Source organism: Lottia gigantea, assembly GCF_000327385.1.
Source record: "Lottia gigantea unplaced genomic scaffold LOTGIsca_68, whole genome shotgun sequence".
In the NCBI taxonomy this organism is placed as follows: Eukaryota; Metazoa; Mollusca; class Gastropoda; family Lottiidae; genus Lottia; species Lottia gigantea.
Genome location: NW_008710315.1, coordinates 1,003,576 through 1,031,131, shown reverse-complemented (window position 1 = coordinate 1,031,131; position 27,556 = coordinate 1,003,576). Strand labels below are relative to the sequence as shown.

General features: G+C 35.5%; 2 protein-coding genes across 2 annotated transcripts; both read right to left on the bottom strand.

The window, feature by feature from the left end:
* Positions 1 to 1,710: 1,710 nt before the first annotated feature.
* Positions 1,711 to 2,445, bottom strand: LOTGIDRAFT_130195 (hypothetical protein; the record flags this gene model as incomplete). The annotated part of the gene is made up of 1 exon (XM_009065175.1): positions 1,711 to 2,445. The coding sequence occupies one exon, from the start codon at positions 2,443 to 2,445 to the stop codon at positions 1,711 to 1,713; it is 735 nt and encodes a 244-aa protein (XP_009063423.1).
* A 22,163-nt stretch (positions 2,446 to 24,608) lies between these two features.
* Positions 24,609 to 26,874, bottom strand: LOTGIDRAFT_130108 (hypothetical protein; the record flags this gene model as incomplete). The annotated part of the gene is made up of 3 exons (XM_009065174.1): positions 24,609 to 25,405; positions 25,863 to 26,199; positions 26,680 to 26,874. Coding segments are annotated over 3 exons (1,329 nt in total), but the record flags the coding sequence as incomplete, so codon positions are not given.
* Positions 26,875 to 27,556: the final 682 nt, after the last annotated feature.

Genomic DNA, 27,556 nt, shown 5'->3' with positions numbered 1-27,556 from the left:
GGGGTAACTATATCATATAAACTAATAATTGGCAATTACTGTAGCTAGACCTTGACCTAATTATAAAGCATCTTCTTGCGGCCGCATGATTATATATCAATTACTATGTGTGATTATTATGATTACTTTGAATAAAAATAATAAAATTTACAATGTTTTGAATGTCCATTGTTTAAGGGGTCGTGAGGGGTTCAATTGATTATACTCCAGAGGTGTGAAGACTAAAAATCGTTGGGAAGCACTGTCTTAGGTTGACTAAAAAAATAAAATTTTTAAACTTGGCCAAAATGTGCAAATATTGAACTGGAGGCCTTTGAACATTTGAAAATTGTGTTTAAAAATTTTGTGAAAATTCATCTGTAAATAAACAGAAAAAATGCTGAGATTTCATCTTTGTGCAATACACTTTGAGACACTCATTTAGAACCGAATGCAACCCCACAGCATGCCAGGGATACTATTGTGGTGCTGACATCAAGGAATTATAATTATTTGACACATAACCTATAATATAATAATGATTTCGTCACCAATATGCCAATAAGTTATCACCCTATTATGTCATCACTGATATTAATGACACCACCTCGATAACAGAAGTAATGCAGATGTTGGTGATATGACCTGAGCCGATTAGTATGGTGTTTTTTTATGTCAAACTTTATACGTGGTTCCATAACATGTGAAATGTTGAGAGATTTATTAGTATCGAATTGAATTGCACAGTCGATTGGCGTTGTGGACCCTCTTTATTGTAGGGTGGCGCTCGATTGGAGAGTTGTGAACAGGTTCCGTCTGTTCCGATTCTTCCCTCAATCGAACGGTACAGAAGCAGAATATATATAAAATTGTCATCTATTTCTTTCTCCGCCATTTTGAATTCTATTTGCACTTAATATGTTCCAACTTGTTTGAACGTCTGGTTGATTCCATGAATCCCTAACGTGCAGAACTCACCATTCAAGCGACCCCAATGATTATATTGGGACCCTTTAGTACAAGGGAGATAACCTATTAAGATTTCTTAATTCAAACCACACATATTTTCTTATCTCTAGCTGCCTGTTCAACAATTTGGCAGGAGTTCGTTTATCTTAAAAACTGTACATTGGAATTTCTCTCTGACATATGTGGTATTTATGAATATTTGGGCTCTGTCAGCATAAATCATCCACAGAACACAATCTCAGATATTTTTATCTGCTAAAGAGAAATGAACCATTCAGTTCCAGTTTTGTCTGTAATGGGCGCCAGGTGGTATTAAAACTTAGAACTGATAATAACGGTATCAACTTTCTTGGTAAACATTGTTCCAACGATGGGAAGTAACTCTGTAATTACTAATAGAACTTATACCAATTTCAACTCATTTCAGTTGCAATAAGGATCGTTAAATTCAGACATCGCTTGAGAAAATTTCTTAAACATAGTATGAACATTTTTTTACATACCGAATCCATTGTATGTAGAAGAGCAATGCCAAGGTCATGTCACGAGAGTGGCGTAGGATTGTCATAAAGTCATGCTGCTCACACGTGCAAAGAATGTACAATCCGCATCAGGTCATATGGCTTGGGCAAATTTCTAAATATAATTTAGAACTTAGTGTTATTAACAACTATAAAATGAAAAAAAAAATTCTGATTTTGTATGTTAGTAGAAAAATATATTTATTTATTGCAAAATAAAATGCAATTGCAATGCAAAATGTTAAACAAATGCAACGACATCACATGGTATACCATCAAATTTGAGTTCATACGCCGCGACTTGATTAGCCTTGAGTCCGCCATGACTGATGTAGAGTACCATTTCCGGTGATAAGGACAATCCTTGAGGATGCTTCAGTCCATGGGCTTCTGTAACTAAATGCCGTATGAATTTCCCATTGCAATTGAATACTGAAATGCGGTCGTTATAGTGATCGGATACTAAAACGTTTCCAAAGTCATCAGTGGTTGTCGCATACGGAACTTTAAGGCACCCATCGTTTTTCCCGAATTTCCCAATCACTCTGAGTAGCTTTCCTTGTGGATCAAACACTTTTAGACAGTTATTGCCAGAATCACTAACAATTATCTCCCCTTGTTTGGATACCGTGACGTAACGGGGTTGTTTGAATTGTTCGTCTTTGCCAATATGTTGGATGAAGTTACCGTTCTTGTCCACGAGGGAAATTTTATTTGACGACACATCCGTAATGACAAAATTCCCCTTTGCATCTGTAGCAATGCCACAAGGACCTGATAGGATATTCTTTCCAAACGTTCCGACAAGACAGCCGTCTGAGGAAAGTACAGTTACTGCTTGTATCTTTTGAGAAGTAGCTGCTATATGTCCATCAGTGGTCAGCGTTATTCCCCTGGGCTCGATCAGTTCATCCAATACATACGCCACCGTCGGTGAACCCTTCTGATTAAAAACCTGTAACTTGCTGTTGATCATATCAGAAACCAGAATATTGCCGTTCGTTAACGATACAACGTCTGTAGCGTCCTGCAGTTCTCCGTACCCGCTTCCTTTGGTTCCAAATTTCTTGCCAAAACTTATTTTACATCCGTTTGAAAATCGTTCGTCGTAGTCGAAACGCACACTAGTATTTTCCGATATGGGCAGGGATGAATTTTCAATATCACCGTTTTGAGGCTCTTCCAATTCTACAACTTGTTCAAACGTATTCGGTAAATTTTTCACGTTTATGTCATCGATCAGGGCTATTCGGCCACTAAAATTGGATCTGATTTCATGAATTTCGTCAGCAAACGTCACTGACCTCGCCGTCGCCATCTTTCTTCTTCCTTTTGATAACTTTGGTTTGGTAGAAATTTCTGATTCACACCGGTTTTTCATCTGAAATGTAAGAAATTTATAGTTTTAGACTATTGAGAATATCATGTATAACTATTCCGTCATAAACCGGCGTCAGGAATCCCGATGAGTAAATGATTGAATGAATGAATGAATTAATGAATGAATGAATGATATGGAAAAAAATCATTGTGTCAAGGGAAATAATTTCAAACACAGAAACGACAATTTTTTGTCAGTCGCACAAGTCGCTAGGATAAACCTGGATCTGTTATGCTAATCTTTGACTTGTGAAAAAAACCTTTTTACCTTTTTATCACTTCGATCCATCTATTCTATATACATAGAACATCATAAATCAAGATGTACTTATTGTATTATGATGCATCTTTAAAATCTACCACCCCGACGGTCAACGTACATCACATACATCTAATATCATAAATCAAGGTGTACAAATTGTATTATGATACATCTTTAAAATCTACCACATGGGCCCACGTACATCTACAAACATCTAATATCATATATCAAGATGTACAAATTGCATTATGATACATCTTTAAAATCTACCACATCGGTCAACGTACATCACATACATCTAATATCATAAATCAAGAGGTACAATTTGTATTATGATACATCTTTAAAATCTACCACAACGGTCCACGTACATTACACACATCTAATATCATAAATCAAGATGTACAACTTGTATTATGATACATCTTTAATATCTACCATATCGGTCCACCTACACTACAAACACCTAATATCATATATCAAGATGTACAAATTGCATTAAGATACATTTTTAAAATCTATCACATCGGTTAACGTACATCTCATACATCTAATATCATAAATCAAGATATACAAATTGTATTATGATACATCTTTAAAATCTACCACATCGGTTAACGTACATCTCATACATCTAATATCATAAATCAAGATATACAAATTGTATTATGATACATCTTTAAAAATTAACATATCGGTCAACGCACATCACATATATCTAATATCATAAATCAAGATGTACAACTTGTATTATGATACATCTTTAATATCTACCATATCGGTCCACCTACACTACAAACACCTAATATCATATATCAAGATGTACAAATTGCATTAAGATACATTTTTAAAATCTACCACATCGGTTAACGTACATCTCATACATCTAATATCATAAATCAAGATATACAAATTGTATTATGATACATCTTTAGAAATTAACATATCGGTCAACGTACATCACATACATCTAATATCATAAATCAGACTGTACAAATCGTATTATGATACATCTTTTAAAATATTGTCACCTCGGTTTACCCACACTATAAGAAATCAATACAGGTGTACAAATCCTAAATACATCTTTAAAATCTACCACATCTGTCAACCTACTACATACATCTAATAATCTATAATATCATAAATCACGATATACAAGTCGTATTATGATACATCTTTTAAAATTATCAACTCGGTTCAACTACTCTACATAAACATACGGTCCGATTTCATAAGACAAGGCGACAAATCCAATAACAATACATCTTTAAAAAGCAACGACACCGATCCACCTACACTATATACATCATATCATATTACTTGGATGAAGAAACCATATTATCACACATCTTTAAGTATATATTACATAACATAGTTTTACGTCCGGTTTCATAAATCAAGATTATGACACAACTATAAAGATTATTACCTCCGTCCACCTGTAACACTACATCCAATATCATAAATCAAGATGTACAAATCGTATTAAGATACATCCTTAAAACGTTATTACCTCGGCCCATATACACTTAATGCGTCCATCATCATAAATCAAGATGTACAAAAAATCAAGATGTACAATTCGTATTATGATACACTTATAAAATCATTATAAAAATCATCACCTTGGTCCAACTACACTACAAATGTCCAACATCATAAATCAAGATGTACAAATCGTATTATGACACATCTATAAAATTTATCACCTCGGTCCATCTACACAACAAAAAGATACGACCGATTTCCATGCGACAAATCCTGATATGATACATCTTTAAAAATGCTCCAGAAATCATTGACTCATTATCCATTACACAAAACTTGCCATATTTTCCTTGTAACGTGACATCAATATACGTCTATAAATGAAGGTAGGAAACAATGACTAATGCATAATGTAAATAAATAAGTTAAAATTTCTAAATGTCAGCTAATCTATAATGTTAACATATTTTGCCGTTCACAGTTCAATTTTTATTTATTTATTGCATAGTATGTTATTGTTGACTATATGGGTTATGACTATTTATTTGATTAATCTACGGCTGTCTTAATATTCTTCTAAAACGTCATTAAATGTCTTTCAGAATCTTTCAAAAGTATTTAAGTCTAAGTCTAGATTATTGCCACATCAGGGGTAGCTCTGGGACTTTGGATCTCCTAGAGCCCTACCCGAATCCGGATCTGGTCGCCCTGAACAATAGGACAATTGAACCTGTAATAGGACGAACGGACCCGATGCCGCCCTACCCTAGCTATGCTAAATTTTCTCATCGGATTAGTAAAACTTTTCAATGAATTCGAAGAGACAAAATTGAAAAAAATATATTCGTATAACCCTGAACCGTCAGTCCGCATAAAATATATACTTAAGATGGTCCATGTTACATTTTTTAAAGAATAATATCTCCATTTTCTGTAAAAAAAATTCAAAATAACAAAATACCAACGCTTCCCTTGGGATAATATTTCGTTCAGTCGCGAGCTATTGACAATGATAAAAGTATCTGTAACAGTAGGTAAACAGAGCCTGGAATATTCTACAAAATGTTTAGTATCAAAACGCATGACTGGCATTGGCATCTGCCAATCTCTGCCTGCAAAACGTTTAAATTTCTTACCAATTTATAAGCCATTTAGTTCCAAGACGAGACATCTGCAACATGGAGAACTTCCTATAAAATGGTGCATGAACCAACATTGTGATAAATATGGACAAAAGATTGACCCTTACTTGATGTACTGATCCGATCAAATGACAATAGAGTAAGGGTCAAGCTGTAATCCCACGCCATGGACAATGGCCACTAATATTTGTACACCCCGTGAGTGACCATTAGGACTTTAAAAGGTGCAGACCGTTACAAATCTACGGTGAAAAAATTTAAACCGTATTGTCTACGTATTATTTCTAGGTTAAGGCTAAACGACGAAATAAGAAGTTATTTGTGGGTGAAAATTTCATTGAACCGAAACTTTTGGCGCTTATTTACATGTAAAAGCAACACATAACAGAATATTGTCGTATTCGCGTTTGTCAAAGATTGTATAACAAAAATCAAAATATATTTGCCAATTGTAATTGCAAATAAGGAAATGACAATAACGTATTTGCTGTATAGAGATAATGGGATCTAAGCAGTCTAATTACAATTAGATCAACCTTTCGTTTCCATTTTATTTTTAATATAGCCAATATAGTTAGGGTCTAACGACAGCCCTCTTCGTCAAATTAACCTTTTGACCTAAATCGATGACGTCTGTTACACCAATCAAATGTCTACCATCTCCAGCGCTGGTATTTTGTGGTATTTATCAGGTCAGGTCAAGTCAAAAGGTTAATTTGACGAACGTTCAAGAGGGCTTCGTTAGACCCTAATTACTGAAGTGGCTATATTACAAAAAAGCCGCTAAAAACGGAACGGAAGTTTGGTCTAATTTTAATTAGACTGGGATAACAAATGGGTCGAATCTAATAGGCTACCCCCTTTAAATTAGTGACGAATCTCTCATTTTAACGGGGATAATATATTGTTGGTCAGTATTGTAAGTTATTCTAATAGCCAGCGCGTGAAGTTATTTTATAAGTTCGTTAGGATACATACTGGTTCAACGTGATAACAGCTCGACATATTCATATTGGTCATATATTTATATATCACACCCAAATGATATAAATGTTATACCTTTACATTAGTCATCGAGTTTGGCTATAACGAGCGTTCAAAGTGCCCAGCTGGGACAATAAACAGAGATCGCTATGTTCGGCAGTTGGAAATCGAAAAAGAGCAGGCAAATCTCGTGGCAAAATGTAATGTCTTTACCAATCTAAATAAAATTTGATTACAATTTCTTTTCCATATTTTTTAAACCAATCAAAGCTTGTCAAGTAGTTCCCGTTTCTAGATAACAGTGACGAATTATGGGATATCGAAACCTAAAAAGACAGTAATATTGCTGAACTTTGCTATCCCACTATTCATCCTAGTTAAAATATGTGTCCTACGTGACTCGATTGGTTAAAAGAACGGAAAACTGGCCAGATTACAAAAGAGAGGAAAATATCAGAAAAGAAAAGAAACAAATTGTAATCTTGTGATTTCATCAGTCAGTTGAGGCACAGAAAACAATGCCTATTTCTTTTAAAATAAATCAAAAACATTTTTCAAAATATCTCTTTAAAATCACAAGTTAAGTCTCAAGAGGTTTATCTTATTTATGTATTCTTTATAACATAATATTGATCATTACTCACTTATAAATCTCACATAAACATACAAAATATATTTCAGCTTATCAATCTATCGTGAGTAACTTGGTATCAGATTGTGACACGATACCATTAGGCCGCTATTGATACTTGAACGAAATTAGCCAAAGTTATCAGGAATTTTTTTGGTTTTGATAAACTGTCGCTATAAGCTTTTAAGATGCTCTTACAAGCTTCATAAAAGCACGAATTCTAACTAAGTGGTTTAACACACACGAACGTTCACAACCATTTTGAATCTCGACCTCGACTTAATAAGTCGAATTTTTTTAAAGAAAAAAAAACTGTATTTAAACAAAGCCCCCAAATCACATTTCAAGCTTTAGAAATGGCTTTAAACGTAATTTGAAGGGTTGGTGAAATATTGTAGCCTTTTTGAAAATTCGACTTATTAAGTCGAGGTAGGTATTCAAAATGGCCGCGAACTACGTTCGTGTATGTTATTCATGTAAGAACCACATGTAGTTTTGTATGTACTTTACTCATGAAATTTTGATTCTTGTATTTATAAGGTAGCATCGACGTGTGACGTGTTTGACGTGTTGACTGACGTACTGACGTGTGACGGAGAAACAATTGTGATATTTCGAATAAAAAAAGCCACGGCATAAATGCTAATCTGTCACCGCTTTAAATCCGTTACGAAGCATTTGATAATATAATATTGACTATTGTTAATGTTGTCAAGTCCATTTTGGGAGTAATACTTGTTTTATGAATATTCAAATAATTACTTTATGCCATTATCTTCATATCCAACTCTTTTTAAACGACTGTTATATAAATATATGTCCATTTAAAAATTAACCATGTAAATTGATACGCATTATTTTCGCTTTAAGGTCAAATTTGTGTAGATCCTGTTATATGAATAAAACAAGATCTTAAACGAGTGCCTCTGTAATATGAAATTTATCAAATGAGTTGCCAATTTAAATAGGAGATATTTAATCCGGCAACGAATTTCATAAATGTTCTATGTTCACAAAAAATGTCAATGACATTTTACTTCTTTTTCAATTCTGCAGTCAACACCCCAAGTGCGTCTCGCCCTGCTAATAAGAGGTCGTCTTGCCACAATCCCTAACTGTTTTGTAAACAGGTGAAAAAGAAGTAGTTAAAACAAGCGAGGCTGAAACACTAATGTCTGAAAACCAGATATGTTGGTGGGGACTACTTGACTAACCAGGACAGCTAAAAAAAAGTTGAGGATCATTTTTACAAAGACAATCTTTTACGCACTGCGTCTTAAACCTTGACTATAAAAAACACTTTTTGTATTATTTAAATGTAGCCATTTGATTGGATTGCTACGCCACTGAATATAGCCAATCAGTGCCCTAGACAGAAAGAATGTAAACAAATTGGCCGCGCATATAATCGAGGCCTATGATTGGCTGTATTCTGTAGCGTACAATCCAATCAAATGGCCACATTTACAAACTTCTATAATACATGGCAATTGTAGTCAAGGTATAAGACGAAGGTCGTAATACTAATAGCTTGACATTGTGGAGATGGTGCAGGATGTGATATGGCAGTAATTCAAACTAGCTGTATCAATAGAAGCAGGATATTATTGAAATATTAGGAAATGATATAAATTGATTTGCCCGAATGATATTATTTATTATATGTCTCTGCAGCCCCGTCTCGTGATTGATAGAACGGAGTTAATAGCTTACTCTTAATTGGATGTTTCGCTACCATGATAGACAGGAGTTCGCTAAATTAGACCAACTAACGTTATAGGGTCAAAATTTTACGATCAGACTTCAGTACGTTTCTTTATAAGGAAAGAGAATCCATTTATATTCTGTTTTCAATATAAAAAGTATACCATACTATTAACTTCTTTACTTGGATTACTGGCATGATGCGACTGATCCGTTAGGTCACAATTTTACGATCCGATTACAGTGTTGCTTTACATCTTTTAGTGATTGATCCAGAAAGATGCTTTATTCAATTCATGACATAATTGGTGTAAATAATGTTTATTCGAATTTCCTTACTGTCTACATGCTTGATAGGCATTTCCCATTTCGTTTAAGTAGGCGTGATAGGCATTTCCTATTTCGCTTTCACAGGCGTGACAGGCATTTCCCATTTCGCTTTTTCGGGTTGACATGCACATCCCACTTCGCTTATGCAGGCTTGGTAGGCATTTCCCATTTGGTTTGTGCAGACTACGCTTATGTAAGCTTGGCAGGAATTTTCCCATTTCTCTTAATTAGATAAGCTTGGAAGGCATTTCCCATTTCGCTTTTACAGGCTTGACATGCACTTCCATTTCGATTATGCAGGCTTGGTAGGCATTTCCCATTTCGCTTATGCATACTTGATAGGTATTTCCAATTTCGCGTATGTGGGGTTAGCTGGGAAGGCATTTCTAATCTCGCTTATATAAGCTTGGTAGACATTTCCCATTTCGCTCGTGCAGTCTCTGTAGGCATTACCCATTTCGCTTATGGAAGCTTGGTAGGCATTTCGCATGTCGCTTATGCGGGCATTGTACTCCTTTCTCGTTTCATTTATGCTTGGCATGCATATTTCCCGCTTATGCAGGCTTGACAGGTGTGTTCCATTTGGCTCATAAAAGTTCAAGGAATATCGACTTGAAACGCCTGGTCGCAGAGTTCTAAATTTAAAAACCTAATTGTGTAGATTACATATTCGCACCACGAAATTCATATTTTCGTGGTCGTCTTACTTTACGAACATTATTATAATAGGTCATATTGCAATATGCACTTTCTTTTTTGTGTTTCTTTTAAATTTTTCCCCTCCATTACCTTAAGATCCTTGTAAATGTCTTCCAATGTTACAGTTTAAGTCGGTCTAAGAGATAGTCGGCTATCTAATGTAGACATCTCACTCTATCCGTGAAAGTTAATTTAGATCGAGACGATATAAAATATAACAAACTATTGATTAAACGTTAACTCTTATTTTACTTTCTTACTCAGGGAATAAAATCATATAAGACCAATAAATTTAGACACTGAGCTTTGGCGTTTGGTTATTGAGCAGGGGGTCCTAGGTCGACTGCTATTCTCGGCATTTCATATGACTAGATGGGCCGTTGTGAAAATCTTTCTTAGATCGACATTCGATTTTCAGTATCTAACACGAGTAATAATAGTTTCCTAGGACTAGATTTCCTTTTGACCGGCATCTCATGCCATTCTTTGCAGTCGACATAATCGTAGCGTAATGAAATATGGGTCGAATTCTAACAACTGATGTTTAGCTTATGGTCGAACATTTCAGTCGCTGGTATTGGCAACTATGATTTTGCCATTGTAGCTGCACTGAAATCGACTAAATCCAGCGATTTATCAGATTCCCAAATACAAGTACATACAAGTTCAGGAAAAACTTCAGCCGCATTCGTCTGTGTGCTATGAGGGAAATTCTGCAGGACAGTGACATTCATAAGCGAAATGGGAAATGCCTGTTACGCTTACATAAGCGAAATAGGAAATGAGTTCTCAGCTAGCACGTAGACATAAATAATTATCTAAACCTGTTAAATCAATAATAACCTAAGTATTGTTCATTTAGCTAATAATTATTCACATTATCCTACCTCAATATCACAGTCGTAATTCAGTTACAGGTGTTAAAACATAAATGATGTACAATGTAACATTAGTAAATACCACAGTGAATGTTTCAACCTAGAATTTTCTGTAATAACCGTATTCCTGTATAAGTCGGTGGTAAAGGAGTAAAATGGGATATTTGATACAAGGTCGGAAAGGATCGAGCTGATATAGCCGGTTGTAATAGTCTACTAAAATTATATTTCGAAGAAAGACGGGTTAAGTTACGAACGATCAAGCTCAACCAAGGTTGGAAAATATGTCCAAATGCTAGGATAGAAATTCGATTAATGGTAGTTTATAATGATGAATTAAATAAATTATGATAGGTTAAAATCGGATCAGAGAGATGTCGATCGAATGATTAATATTTCGAATGTAAGGCCAGGTTGGATAAGTTGGAAATTCGAAAAGAAGGCCATATTGGAAATTCGAAAAGAATTGTCCAATATAAGGAATGTGATAAGTTTGTTATTGACCCCCAAAAAATTTTAGATATCAAAATGTACACAAAGTCTAAATTAAGTCAGAATGCAAAATTTCATGAAAATATGAACGATTAGAAATAATAATTTCCGAAATTTGTAGAAACACTATAACCAAAATACAAAAAAAAAAAAAACAAAACAAAAAAATCACAAAAAACTCAAATTTCCTTGATATTAACAATCTGAAATAATGTTAAGGCGACTTACCTAAAACGACTGTCCAACACAAAGTAACGGTTTATTGTAAAGAGAACTTATCTCATATAAAGAATAAATCCTATCTTTTCATGACCGTACATTAATTTTCCACCTCCTTCAAAACCCATCAAGCAAAACATAAACTCATTATTTGTTTCAGATACTGTATCCTTTAGGGTAGGATCGTTTTTCATTTTTGTTTTTTTTTTTTGGAAAAAGGGGTTTATGAAATGCGCAGATGAAGGATTTATTCCATACATGAAACGCAGTTATTTTTGCCAGAGTATGAGATCAAACATTTCATATTTCTATCGTGTTTCACTTTAGCAGATTAATCTGGTATTAAGGACAGTTGTAATAAATATTAATTAAGTATCCTGATCCTGATCCCCATTTCTTAACTAGCAGATCAACACGCTTTACAACACTAATGGCAGGTTGGAACTAACACATGAAGGATAGGTTGGACATTATCTAATGGAGGATAGGTTGGATATAAACACATGAAGAATAGGTTGGAAATGATCGCATGAATAATATGCTGGAAATGATTGCATGATCGATAGGTTAGATTAACTCACATGAAGGATAGGTTGGAAATAATCACATGCAGGATAGACTGGCAATAATCACATGAAGGATAGGTTGGAAAAAATCTCACGAAGGAAAGGTTGGAAATGATCGCATGAATAATATGCTGGAAATGATTGCATGAACGATAGGTTAGATTAACTCACATGAAGGATAGGCTGGAAATTATCACATGCAGGATAGACTGGCAATAATCACATGCAGGATAGACTGGCAATAATCACATGAAGGGTAGGTTGGAAATAATCACATGCTGGATAGACTGGCAATAATCACAATATGAAGGATAGGTTGGAAATTATCACATGCAGGATAGACTGGCAATAATCACAATATGAAGGATAGGTTGGAAATTATCACACGCAGGATAGACTGGCAATAATCACAATGTGAAGGGTAGGTTGGAAATGATCGCATGAAGCATAGGTTGGAATGATCAAATAAAGGGTAGGTTGGAAATAGTCACATAAATGATAGGTTGGAAATAATCACATGATTGATAGGTTGAAAATGATCAAATGATTGAAAGGGTGAAAACGTGATTAAAAAGTTGGAAATTCGACATTTTCATTACACATACATTTTTCTAAATGAAGGATTACTACTTATTAAACATAAACTTTGGTAGGGTAGGCGAAAAAAATTCCGTCAAATAGTTTTGGGGACAAATTGAGCGACATCATTTAACATTAAAATATATTTTCAATTGGAAACATGTATAAATGCCATGTATATCAAGTGCAATTTACTGGGTCCTTCATATAAACGTAATAACCTCTTTACACTAGCATAAGGAAAATATGCAACGTGGATAATGCTCATCATATTGGAATGTGTAAAAACTGTATAATATCGGTTTTAACAGTGAACATATTTTATATTAAATATCGGTTGCTTCGATTTTATGGTTACAATTATAGTCATATCAATGTGAGAATTCTAGCGTGATTTATGTCGATTATATAGGATGCATATAAATAAATTTCTATTACACGAAGTTTCTGTTTTCATGAATCTTATTACAACAATTTTAAAGCTCTTTTGTCTTGATGGTAATAAAAACGATTTGTAAAGAGGTTTAGATGTATAGAGACTGTACAGAGGTTTTCTAAGCTTTTTATGTGTATTAGGGACACTCAGTAGGCTATGTACCATTCCAACTTTAAGTCAGACGTTTGTGGTTCCTGCAATTCCACAAAAATGACGTCACTATCACACGAGGCTTTTCGCAATTAATGACGTCGATAAATACTTCGATTTATAGGAATTGCAGGAACCACAGACGTCTGATTGAAAATTGGAATGGTGCAAATTGATACTATCAGTGTCCATGAACCACATACAAAAGTTGGAACAATCCCTTTGAATTACAAGATTGTTCATAGAAGACCTCAGTCAATCCGTAACAGAAGAAACCTACACATCCGATCTTGTCCACTTATTTCAATTTCTCAATGAAGCATTTTTCCATCCTAGGAATGGACCTCTGAAAGAATCAAACCCTGCCTTCTCGCAATCCATTTAGACCCTTTACAGATGAGTCACTGATGGTGTGATTTTATAACCATTGGTTGCTATATCATCAACCATGACCGAGAAACCAATCCAGGCTTAGCAAAATAGGTGAGTAACTCTTAAACCGGAACTAGACATATGGACTGAAAGCAATACTATGTTATAAGACCTAGAAAAAAAATTGAGTACTCACTATCAATTAGGTCATATACTATTTTAAACTGCGTTATATTTTTTTTTAAATATTTGGAATTAGGGATCATGCGTAGAAAATATTTTCATAGCGTCCTACTTTTCTGCCCCAGATTGGGATATATAGTAAGAAGACGCAATGTAGTGCATGATGAACACCTTGCCAGGACAGAGGCATTGGCCATCTCCGTTTCCATTACCAATTGCAGGCGAATCTGTTACAAGAACAACATCCTCACTACGGTCAATGTATTACGATCTTCGACTTATACCTTCTGTTCTGACTGAATCATGTGGAACAAGGCAAGTCATAAAGTCGTTTCCTGTATATTTAAAATACTCGGCCATATTATTATTTCTATAATATTTATATAAGTGTGTTATACACATGTCGCCATGTTCAACGATTTTATATTATTGTCTGTGTCATTGCACTTCATATTTGTACTTGGTACACATTCCCTCGACAGTTGGAAATTGAAAATAGAGTAAGTTAATGTTCTTGCGATTGCCCGTCTTCATTAGCTCAGATGAAGTATGGCGTATCATATAATTTCGTACACAATCGATTTATAACAAACGTTCATACAAATCCTGAATATAGGCCGAGCTGAGAAACCCAGTCGAGAGTGACATAAGGATTGTTCGGCCAGGTGTCCCGTGTGTTAAAGAGTACAATTGAAACATTGTTACAGTCGGCTATGCTGGACAAAATTAACTCCTTGCATACTGCATGGCGTTGCTTGCCTTCGTTTCGTAACTAGAAAATCAGTTTATATTTAAAAGTAATGATCAAATCATACTAAATAACTAGCACCATGTTTTCTTATCTTCTAATTAATAAAGTCTTCGGGGTATAAATTCCTGCAGGAATAACCAAACTCATAACATGTTATTTTAAAAATAACCACAGGCTATCCAAGATTAAATTTTCTGTTTTTGTGAAAACTATCAATAACTAGTTATCTCAAGAACGATCTAACACGGACTCAAGCAGCATTTCAACTTCTCCTTTCACTGGGGTCTATAGATTGATCCCTGACTAAGCTGACTAAGTCGGTTTCGGTGATGCTGATCGTAGAGCTGATACACGAAACTACGTGGTTCACAGCCATTTTGAGTCTCCTCCTCGACTTAATAAATCGAATTTTGAAAAAAAGCTATGATATTTCTGTAAGCCTTCAAATCACATTAAAAGGTTTAGAAATGGCTTTAAATGTAATTTGAAGGTTTTGTTGAAACATTGTAGCCTTTTTAAAAATTCGACTTATTACGTCGAAGAAGTGATTCAAAATGGTTGTGAACTGCGTTCGTGTGTGTTATTCTCGCGTAAGAGTCATTACGAAGTTTCATGTGGGGCAGCTATGGTAAAGTGTCTTGTCTAAGCCTTTCTATAATACGGATTGTGCATATTAATCTAATTTAATTTATTCATTTTTCAATATTATCTTCATTGCACATGACATAACATAACCCATCTTCAGTAGAGTATCCAGTATCAGAAACGTAGGACGCAAGACTTTATTTTATTTCATTTTCTAGGGGTTATAACCTAATATTTAAAATCTTTTCATTTTAAAGGGACAGGGGTGCCATTTTCTGACCAATCATACTTTAGTCTCAGAAACGTGAAATATTTAGCTATGCCATTCAATAATAGTGACAGCTAACCGTCAAATGTTTAGCCTTTAAATCCATAATTATATTGTGTCCAGAATTATCTGAGTTTGAAAGTTAATAAGGCGAGTCGTCTTTTCTTGAGATACTGCCATAATATATAGAAAAGACATTTATAGAAATAAGAAAAGAAATTCCTAGTTTGAGGTATTTTTTGAAGTAATTATGCAATTTTCGTACATTTAGTACTTCTGAAGACTATTTACATATATTCAAAACTCAAATCAACCCCCCAAAAATGACGCAGCTCTCCCTTTAAGCGTGGTTTGTCATCAACTTCCCTTTTTGGGAAATTTGATCCAAAAATGTGTTTTCTGTACTGAAAGCTAGTTGGACATACAATAAAAGAGTGAAATATGAACTGACGATATTTATTAAAAGTTTTAGTCACCTTTCTGACCGCTGAGCACTAACAATTGCCATGTTTAAAGTACGAAATAGGATTAGTGGAGCGGTAAGGATAACACTTGAACCACCGACAAAACATTTCAAATATGGATATCTTGACCATATCATTTTCCAATTGAAAACAAATCCTTTTGTACTGTACTTTTCAAGTACTGTGATATCCAATTTAAATACGAATTTCTCAGCCGTGCAGCAAGTATTGCTTTCACCATGGGATTTTAAAGAGATGCGATAATTCGTATTTAATTGACTAGTGCTTATCTCAATTTAAAGGGATTGTCAGGAGGATTTCTAAAAACAATTTATGTGTAATGGGGACACTGATTGCATCAATAATATATTTGCAGCATTTCGATTTTCGGTCAGTCGTCTGTAACTATAGAATTGCTTAACTGTATAATATGATGTCACTATTGTAAAAGCTGCTTTAAACAACTAAAGGCCTTTACGAGAGTTATTATTGAATTGCAAGAACCACAGATGTCTGACTGAAAATTGGAATGGTGCAAATCGATGCTATCAGTGTCCCCGCTACACACAAAAGGTTTAGAAAACTCTTTTAGCACTTATCTGCCAAGCCAAAGATACCGAGCAGTATATCAGGGCAGTGTTCTGTGACACCAGAAAGGCTTTTGACAGAGTGTGGCGTGCTGTTTTCTGTCATAACCTTCAAGTAGCATCTATCAGAGGAAATTTGCTCCCGAAGGTTCAAGAGTAACTGAATAACGCAGTTATGTCACTGGGGCGTCATCTGGACCTAAAACTGTCTCGCTGGTGTTCCCCAGGGATCAGTATTTTGCTCTTTAAGCCAATAGCTAAAAGTTTCTTCTTGTATTGTGACAAAAGCAAACTACATTCATGCCAACCACAGTTAAGGAGTTTTAGTAGACTAGTTACGCACCTTAAGTTATCGTTCAGTACAAAAAGGACGAAATCGATACGAGTTCAATATGCTAGGTCAACAGTTACTAACTACTATTATTAGGCTAGTATACATATACATTTTACTGCGTTATGTACTTCTATTTGTTGTTAAGTACTCTTGTGACGTCATCATCTGATAAAACTCTACATTATGGCTCAGTTATAATGAAAACACATTACATGTATATGTATATGTAACAGATTAGCATATTATCATTCCATTCCCGAAAAATATTTGAGTCGTGGCTACGAAGGAATAGACGATAGTGGTGGTATATTTTTCGAATATATTGTCCGGCACTGCGATGGGCGCGGGAACATAAGCAGAGAATTGCCAGTATCGGTTTACGATACTACAATGACAGTGGTGCAAATAAAATATGTGGACAGAAATAAGTCAATTCGGCTTGCAACTGGTAAATACGGCTTAATCGGCCTTACTCGAATACAATCTGGTGAAAGTTGATTATACATAATATATGTTTAATGCCAAGTCCGTCCATTCAAAATTAGCTTATACAAAAACAGCTACCTATTAAATGAATTTAGTTGTACGTGTCAATAGTAAAGGAGTTAGTTCGCAAACACAGTATTTCGGACAGGGCAGCGGTAATGGCGTAATCTTTTTCCTTTTGTCAACTGTTGGAAGATACTGAACGCACATAACCTGTGTCATAATGGTCCTCGCCTTATTGTCATATCAAAACGACTAGACGCATTTTCCAGCACTGGGCTAGATTTAACTCACAATCAGTGGTGGCGCCAATAGATAAAATTAAATTTATTTATGTCCTGCAAAACGAAAACTTAATTCTCATAATAGTAAAGGATTTGACCGACATTATCCGGAATCGAGACTAGTTAGATGTTATAAATACAACATAATTTCCGGGTGTAAGTGAACAGTGAATGTTGACTGATTCTACCCGCGTGAGGAAGATACACAGACCCCCCCCCCCCCTCGATCACCCGCCCATGTTCCTTTAACACTGGATAATATATACTATCGGTGATAAAGGCACCTGAGATAAACCAGACGTTTACTTACAGTATAAAGTCCTCTCTCTAATCCACTGAGCACCAGGAAATAGGGAATTCCAATATTACCCGATTATAAGGAAATACAAATTCTACTTTCAGATATCAGATATCAAATGAAAATCTAAACTATTATGACTTCGTTCTGTAGATGTAAACATGTATATAAAGAATGTCATATCAGCGATATCCATTATAGACCAATACACATAAATAAAAATAATACATACGTTACTATTATTAGGTCACAGCAAAATATCGTCTGCTTCGTTCTGTTATTGACACGTATGGTTGTGTTCGTGTGCTAAGTGGATACTAAACAAAATAGTGGTAGACAACATGACGATATCGGCACTGAATTATTCCAAGGTCTAGATTAAAACTGGTGTATTCCAGGCAGCAATATATATAAACAGTATTGAGTTCGGCCGAGCCCGTATACTTTATATTATGTATAGCACACGAGTGTAATAGCCATATCAAACGCACAAGTGATGTGTGTCGTGTGAGACCTTGGACGATCTATGGCGGAGCTTGTATTGAAGAGTTGATGTTATGCTTGTCCAATATTTGTTGTGCATGAGCCACATGTTTTGAATCGTATAGTAGTGCAATGATTTCTTGCCCATTCCGATACGTTATAAAACATAAACAAAAACATTACAAAAGTCGGTAATATGAGAAAGTGTGTTTACTTCGCCCACGTCGATGAAATGAGAATAAAACGTGTTGTGTTCTTGATTTGGTTTAGCGGAGATGGGTGACATCATGAAGTGTGCAACGAGGGAAATTTAGTCAGTTCAGAGGAATCCACCTAATCTAATGCATTTCGATTCCGAATTGAATTATATAAACCCTTATTCGCCCAGTGTCTGTAATAAGGAAGTTCAGGGTAATTCGCGCTTATCAATCCATAACTGTTTTCTAAACTTGTGCCGGGACCTTATATAGGATGCCAAGTTGGAAAACAATGGTGTAATTTGCCGAATCATCGTGGCTCCTTCTGCCCTTATTACAAAAGCACAAATTCAAGACAGAAAATTCTATATGCTACATGAAACGCAATTTGCTGGTCCGTTCGTGTGCGCTCGCTGTAAAGATCCAAAAAGGTCATCTCTACACCTTGCTCCCTCCTAAGATCAACCCCAAAGATTTGTTTTCATTCTTTCTTGCTGATAAACAAAGCTGATTTGAACCGAGGGCACCTTTAGTTTATTTTATCAATGAATAAAGCATTAGTGTAGGCCTATAAGTCAATGGTCGTTTCTATTATCTAAAAATGTAAACACAGTGTACTCTTGAATACATTGGTGTACGACATCCAATGGATCGGCCAAAATTTGGAGAGTGTCGTAGTTCTTGATCTCATCTGCCGCCACTGCAGGCTAATTAAAATTCCCTTTTTGATAAGCTTTTATTTTTAAATAGCCACTTCAGTTAGGGTCTAACGCCTGTCTTCTTAAACATTCGTCAAAATAACCTTTTGACCTAATTTCCTTTAACCAATGAAATTCCTCCCTCTCTCACAAAATGCTAGCTCTGGAGAGTAATTTTTATTTGAGTCTTGAATATATGTAAATAGTCTTCAGAAGAACTAAAAATATACGAAAATCGCATAATTTTTTTCAAAAATATCCCAAACTAGGAATTTCTTTTCCTATTTTTATATACGTCTTTTATATAAATAATATATGGCAGTGTCTCCAGAAAAGACGATTCGTCATTTTAACTTTCAAACGCGGATACTTCTTGACACACATGAATTTGAAGACTAAGATTTCAACAATGAGCTTTGAATACTATTACTGATTGGCTAATCTCAAAAATCCCGTTTCTGAGATTATTGGTACAAATACAAATAGTAGGCTTAAGTTGGACAAACATTGTATTCATAATTATATAATAGGCTAGACGAATAGCCATAATCTCAGTTTTAACTCAAATATAACCATCTAAATAATACATTCTTATGAAAATGAAAATGAAAATGCCAATTCTTATACCAGTAGAAAGTAGAGGTGTTCTAATGACTTGGCAAAATACCAGTTTGTCTCACTTGTCCATAACTAATTCATAATTACCTAAATCACCAATGAGTGACCGATCAAGAAAGGTCAAAAAATCTTTTTTTTTGTTTATCCAGACTGTACATACATGGACATTTATGATCGGTTAAAACTCTTGTTTATATGCAATAAAAACAAAATGATATGATTAAGAATACATTATAATTTATTAGAAACACCAAATCAAATAGTTTGCTTATTTTGACACCAAAGAACAAGGAAACCCATCTTTAAGAGATGATAACACTACAATGATCGGTGCCAATGGCAAAATACATAAGACGTCGCATGATAAATAAATCTGCACATATTATAAATTTACAACAACAAAAAACAAACACACAAAAAACAAGGGAATATATCATGGTATAACACACTTCTTTAATAACAAAGCACATAACGTTTTAACATTCAAAGCAATTTACGTATGTCGTCAGAGGCATAATGTATATCTTAAATCTGCATAGATGGTGTGCTATCGCATTACTCTCGAAATACGCATTGACTCTAATAAAATATGAAGTAATCTAGTTAAGTATGTATTGTTCAAAGTTCTGTCACTAACTAGAATTATATTTAAAATCTCTGTTCGTAACACTAAGTAATTATTTATCGACAAGTTTCTATAATTGGAGTATTCTAATGATAGACATGTACGTATAAAAATAAATCGGTCACTTCAATTAATAAAGAATCGATTAGCTCTCAGTTAATCTCGTCTCCCGGAAACCAGGAAGTTTGTGTTCACTGGAACAAAACGGTGAACAGCATCCTCAAACTAACTAACTTAAGAAAAGGTTGTAATTCATGTACCAAACTGAAAAAACCCTAACATACTGAAAGAGGTTTATTGGAACACGAGTGCCCACGAATCCTTGGATTCAATCCCGGCATAGGTCCAGATGATATCTTCAGATTTTACAGTTTCCCGTGTCAGTAAGGCAGGTAAGAGGGGCTGATATGGGAAAAGCGCATAGTCGTTCAGATGGGATAATAAACCGAGCACCCCCCACCCCGCTGTGCTACAGGCTGTGCACTTTAAAGATCTATCGACAATCGAAATAGGGCAGGCTAATGCCTCTGTCCTGGCAAAATTTCCCTCATTGTATCCTGCATGGCGTTGCCTGTCTTCATTAGCCCATATGGTGTAGAAGTAAAACGTAAAACTCCATTCATTTAATTTCATTGTTATTTAGAATCGTTGGGACAGTTTCAACAAAAAACTACTCTATCTATTAAGAACAGGTTTGCTGAACTTTTTATGTATATCGGGGACAATTTGCACCATTCCATTTTTTAGTTAGGCGTAAGGATCTTTGAGATATTGATGTCATAAAACGCATAGTTTGATACAATTACAAGAACCACAGACGTCCGATTAAAAATTGGAATGATGCAAATCCATGCTATCAGTGTCCCCAATACACATACAAATTTTAGAAAAACCTCTTTACAATCTCTTTAATGGTGTTCTATCTCACAGGAAAAGTCATGCCCGTGTTGGAATGAAACGTTTCAGAAGTCGTCGTTAATGAAAACATATGCCTGACGTCAATACCGCCATTTTGAAGAAACTTTGTTAGAAATTGGAACGCCGACAGTTTATCGTCTTGTCTTTCCGTTTGACATTTGTATATCAGTTGAAGAGCGGTTGCCCACGAGTATACCACCCGCAACTTGAGATCATCAGAAACGTCGTATCATTAACAATATGGCCTAAATCATGATATGTGACGCACCATTTTTCGTTTTTTACGTCAAGAGCTTAATTGATCTTGGTGTGTGGAATATTATTAGTTAGATGTTCGATTCTAAAATGAAAAGCAATAACCCACATGTCCAGTGAGCAATATCTTTTGAGAAAGAATTATTCAGTTTGCAATGCAACGTAGCTGTAAAAGAGGGAACCGCGTAAGAAAATTTTGAAGCACATCCATTGGTAATAAATAAAAGACAAACAAAATTGAGTTTTACGTCCTACTTTCTTCACCTGTGGGCATTATGGGGACAGACAACACCAAGTAGTGTACCACGGGGAAAAATTTCGTCTTAGGCCTTCTCGTTTTCGATTTCGAACTTTCGAATAATCTTTAAAGTGCAAAGCTTCTGTTTAGATTAAACACTGATAAGAATGCAAAGACCTAACAAGTTGAACCACCGCGGCTGTATAAGAAAAGTATTCTTCAATAATAAAATGTCAGAATGTACTGTTATGTAATTAATGTGGTGAACATATGGTTTTATCTTTCTTCGTTCTTAGTAATAATAATGATGAAGTACTGCATGTGTATGAAGACATGTTTATTAAAGTAAACAGATTTGAATAACGATGTCCATTACAGCTATACTTAAGCTTGGTGAAATAAGTATGTTATCATGCTTCAAAGTAATCAACTGGGCATTACCAAAACGTTCATGTGACAATTTCTGATGCAATATCTCAATTGTGCAATATACTCAGACAATATGTATCCCAAACAGGCTCATAACTTGAGGTAATGCTGCACAATTATGAGTTATGAGTTTCCCTCTGGAAATATTTCTAGCCACATCCTCCCACCCCCCCCAAACAATCAAGTCTGGCTACGGGCCTGATCCCAATGGTATTGCAAGGCTATAACCCCCATTAAAACAATGAGGAAGAGAGTCCACATCGGACTGTAGCTAAGAAGCCCTTCCACCAGCCGAGCCCAGGCTAAACAAATAATTTGCCATGAATATAATAGCACTATACATGCATAGGCTATGCGGTTAAATATGACTTGTTGACCTGTCTAGTCAATTGCAAATTTAAGCCGCTGATAACAAGATTTGCGGTGGGCAGGAACACAATATCATCTTAAGCTTGTGCAGCTACGATCTGCTCTCTCAGTGTACCTGCACTGTAACAAAGGATTACCAACGGGTCTTAAAAGATTTATAAGATTTTAGCGAAAATTTAACTGTTTTATTCAAGAAACGTATGATAATGATTAATGGTTTAGTTGCATGACATTTTCTAGAAATGAATTATATTGATTAAATGCCTGTACTCATCAGATAACTTCACTCGAAACTTTTGTTAATAATCAATGTACTTCTTCTTAACTATCTTTTCTCGTTATCACATTCAATGGAAAGGCCATTTGTAATTTTGTTTTGTAAATGCTTTGTTTAAAGGACCAGTTGCAGCATTTATTTTTTTATTTTTTTTTGGGGGGGGGGGGGGCTTGATTTTAATCTTTAATATACGTTAATAGTCATCAGAAGAACTAGATAATCGAATATCGCATAACTCCTTTAAAATACTTCAAACTAGGAATTTTACTCACTATTTCTATGTAGGCCCTATGTATTTTCTATATTATCACAGAATATTTTAAAAGACGAGTCGTCATTTGATCATTCAAATGTGGATAATTCTTGATACACTTTGATTTGAAGGCTCAAATTTCGAGGGTGAACTGTGGACACTATTACTGATTAGCTCAGCTAAAGAAAAGCCAGTATCTAAAACTAAAGTATGATTGGTCAAAAAAAAATGGCGCATCTGTCCCTTTAAAGTAGTTGTGAGGGTCGACTTTTTAGAGACTGTATCAATTTGAATTAAAACTATTTATATTTTGGAAGGTAATTGGGCGCTTTGTAGTGTGGCAAAGTCGTTCTATTCAATCAGGCTATATTCTCCGACAATAAAATAACAAAATAGTTAGGATTTATTGGGGAACGGGGAGTAAAGCAATGGATAAATTATCCTGCAAGGGGTAATAAATAAAGAGAAAAATGTTGAAAACCACTGCCCCCATAAAAGTGTTTAAATATACATTTCCGACACGACACACATATTTCAATTCCAAATACAACTATATTAAAGCTATCATTTCTCCACTTTTCCCGCTAAAATGGCAGCCATTTGGAATTTTCACTTGATGACGTCAAAGAGTGTACTAACAGAATCAAAGATCACTTTGGTATGTTTCAAGAACATAGCGTTGCCAAAAATACACTTATATCCACATTCACTTATTCCACGTCGCAAGGTTCACATATGTCCATTAAAGGTAGCTCATAGCTTGAGATACTCTTCAGTTGGGTTAGTGATGTTGATAATGCCAAGTTCAATATAACGCAGTGATGTCAATGGAAATTAGTTGTTGTTAGTGATGTTTATAGTGTCAAGTTCAATATAATTCAGTGATGTCAATGGAAATCTAATCATGGAAAGAGTTGGTGATTTGTTCAGTATCTTCATTCATAACATTCATTCTTCTAGCAGGCTGAAATATAACAAGGGAGACAACTACTCATAAATAGTTCTATACAATCTCTTTCTTGGAATTTTGTACCTCACTGATCGCGACCATCGTGAGTGAGACAAATTAAAGTTAAAAGCCTGCTGCGAAATAACAACGCTGAGCAATGGCACGATGTCTTTTCATACTGCCATAATGTGCCCAAAAGAATAAGAATCGTGTCTACCCTAAGCAGTGCTGGATCTCACCATCGAATTTTCTACTCAAAAACGATTACGCCGTTCTCAGTCAAAATGGTGTTTGATAATAATCGAAGTAACTTTACTTACCAAAGGAGTTCCACGTTTACGAGCATACAAAATTTCACCAGCCAATGCTATAGCACCAAGGATAAACCCAATCAAAGCAATCAACAAAGCTCCAGAAAATCTTCTGAGCGTCACAGCCTTTTCGTAAGCAATGTTCGTACTTTTGTCAAAGGAATCAAACATGGGGAGACCTTCAAATAAGACTTCTTTCATGGCATCCTTAAGGCAGCCTGAATTCAGCCACTTCTGTTGAATATCATAGATCTCTTCATTCTCTCGCATCTCCAGTATAGCGTGATCAAAACGAGTACAGAGTCCAGAAATGTTACAAGCAAAACTAAAATCTCGGTTGACGTCGAGTTCTCCTGCTACCATTAGATCACATGGCAGCTGAGCAGCATAGTAATCCGCCATTGGCTCTTCACAAATAAAGGCGTAATTTTCTGTCCTCACTTTTCGAAGAGCTTCCTCAATATCGTCGACATAGTTATCATCCGATGCGTTCATTCTAGCGAATATCCTCTGTTGAAGCATTTTCTTTGAGTTTTCAAAATAGGCTCTAGTAGAACCATGTCTAAATGTTCCGAAGGGAATCTTCTTCTGTTTGGCTAGTTCTTGAAACGTCATAAAGGGTACATCTCTTACAAGTGGTTCAGCCGTCAAGAAAAATGCTGTTAAATTGGCTACGTAAGTTCCAATGAACAAAATCGTAAAAATCCACCAAAAGGTTGCCATAATTCTTCCGGAAATTGATCTTGGTGCTGCAGTGTAACCTGGAAAAGTTACACAGACATTACGACAAACACTAAAGGCAGTAGTAGCTCAACGACACAGCTGGTCATCAAATCGAGTCTCCGTTTGTGATACGTTCCAGAATCTGGGACATGAAAATAGAAAGAGACCCGACTAATGTCCTTATCTGGACAACGTTTTTATCATTGTCCACTGCGTAGCGTTGTCAATTTTAATTGTTTGACCAGGATCGGAGGAGTTCAAGATGCAATTCATTCCATAGAATGATTCCATCAAGTCAGGAAGAAGTTAAAGATTTTAAAGTTACTCAATATCACTTTCACATGTCGACCGACCCACAGTCAGCATTTGTTCGCTATTATCAAGCAAATGGCGTCAAGATTCCGACGTTTTCTCCGACTGATCTTCAAACGTTAGAAATACAAAGTCGGCCAATGTACATATAAAATTGACATGAAAATATCTCTAGTTACCCACCTTGCCATGTTAAAGAACTAAATGTATACAGTAAACTATTAATCAGTGTCAATCCTTCGTAAGTTGATGCTTTTCCCACAAAAGAACAATCTTCATATGGACTAAATCTTCCTACAGCGTAGAAGAACAATGAGATTCCAAAAAAGACCAGTAATATCATAAACCATACAGCTGGAGAGAAGGGAGTAAAGAGAACTGTAAGCGGTTCACCATTAGCCCAGGGATTTGGTGGTTTGTATAAGATTTTCAATCCGGAGTTCATAAACGGATGACTGAACTCTATAACTTTAGCTCTCTTGGATGTAACTGTCAATTGGGCTGCAGCTATATCGGCTTTCTGAAATTAAAGAAAACATGGCCTTAAGTTCATGCTTACAATTGGAAACCAGTCACATCCAGCAGAAAGATGGTGGAACGCCATTCTGTCTCCTGGTGCTGTTCCTAATACCACATCGGACACTCCATGTATAAGCTCCATAACAAATCCACAGTTCAAAGTCTAATGTCGTCACATTTGCTAAAATAACCCACGCCCCTCTTAAAGACGCCCGATATGATCAACTATCACAATGAAACGCCAGGCCTAGAGGTTAAAGATTGGATTTGAAGCATCTATGTATTAAGGCCAACGTCCATTGCATGAACCGGCGATCACCAACGGCATCTAGGACTATATGAAGTGTTTAAGAATGAACGATTTTGGTCGAAGTATCCCCCTGGACTGTGCTTATGGTCGTCGAGGGAGCGAGTGGGTACAGGAGGGGTACACACAATTCAGAAGGTTGATATGTATTAAAAACAAAGGTGTAATACTCACTCCGTCACGGATTGACCCAATGAGTCCATTCCATTCTCCTGGCGTGTGTTCATAACCAAATTTACCATCCTCTTGTAAAGTGACTGTATATGTGAAGTTCAATTTAGAAGCCAATCTATCTAAAATATCTATAGCAATTCCTTGGTACTGGTTTTCTACTTTCATCAAATACGGATTGTGCTGTAATGAAAGTACTATACATGTTTAAGTTTGGTGAGGTCAGTGACTAGATGAGTAGGACCCTTGGACATAAGTGGGTTGGGGCCTTTCCCCGGAAATTTTTTCTGGATGGAGCCCCCTAAGAGGTGGGACCCGTGGACTTAGTTCAACCAGTCCCTATGGTAGATGAGCCACTTAGTGAAGTTCTTTTTATGACATCATTTACTCCAGTTAAACCAAGGTTAATAGTGAGAGCATCGAAATCTTGACGTTTTGCTATACAAAAACCAGCTTAATAACAAAATGCACCCAACTTACCAATAAAGATACGACTCGATATTGCGGAAGATCAGCAGTCTGAAAAGAACAAAAATTTACAGATCAAGGGACATAACTCTTGTATTATTCAATATTGACAGGAACTTTCCTTTATAATGACAGGTGTATTATAATAAAAGGCATTGCTTTTATCCTCGAACCATCCTTCAACTAAGCCTTCAAATCACATTTAAAGTTTTCTAAGGCATTGTTCGAATATTATAGCTTTTTTCGGAAATTATTAAGTCGAAAAAGAGATTCAATATGGTTGTGTATGTTATCTGCGCTAAGAACTATACATAGTTTTATATAACCTCGACCTTGACGTTAAGTTTGAATATTTGACACCAGGAATCATTTTCTTTGTAACTTTGTGAATGAGTCGCCAGGGACCACATAG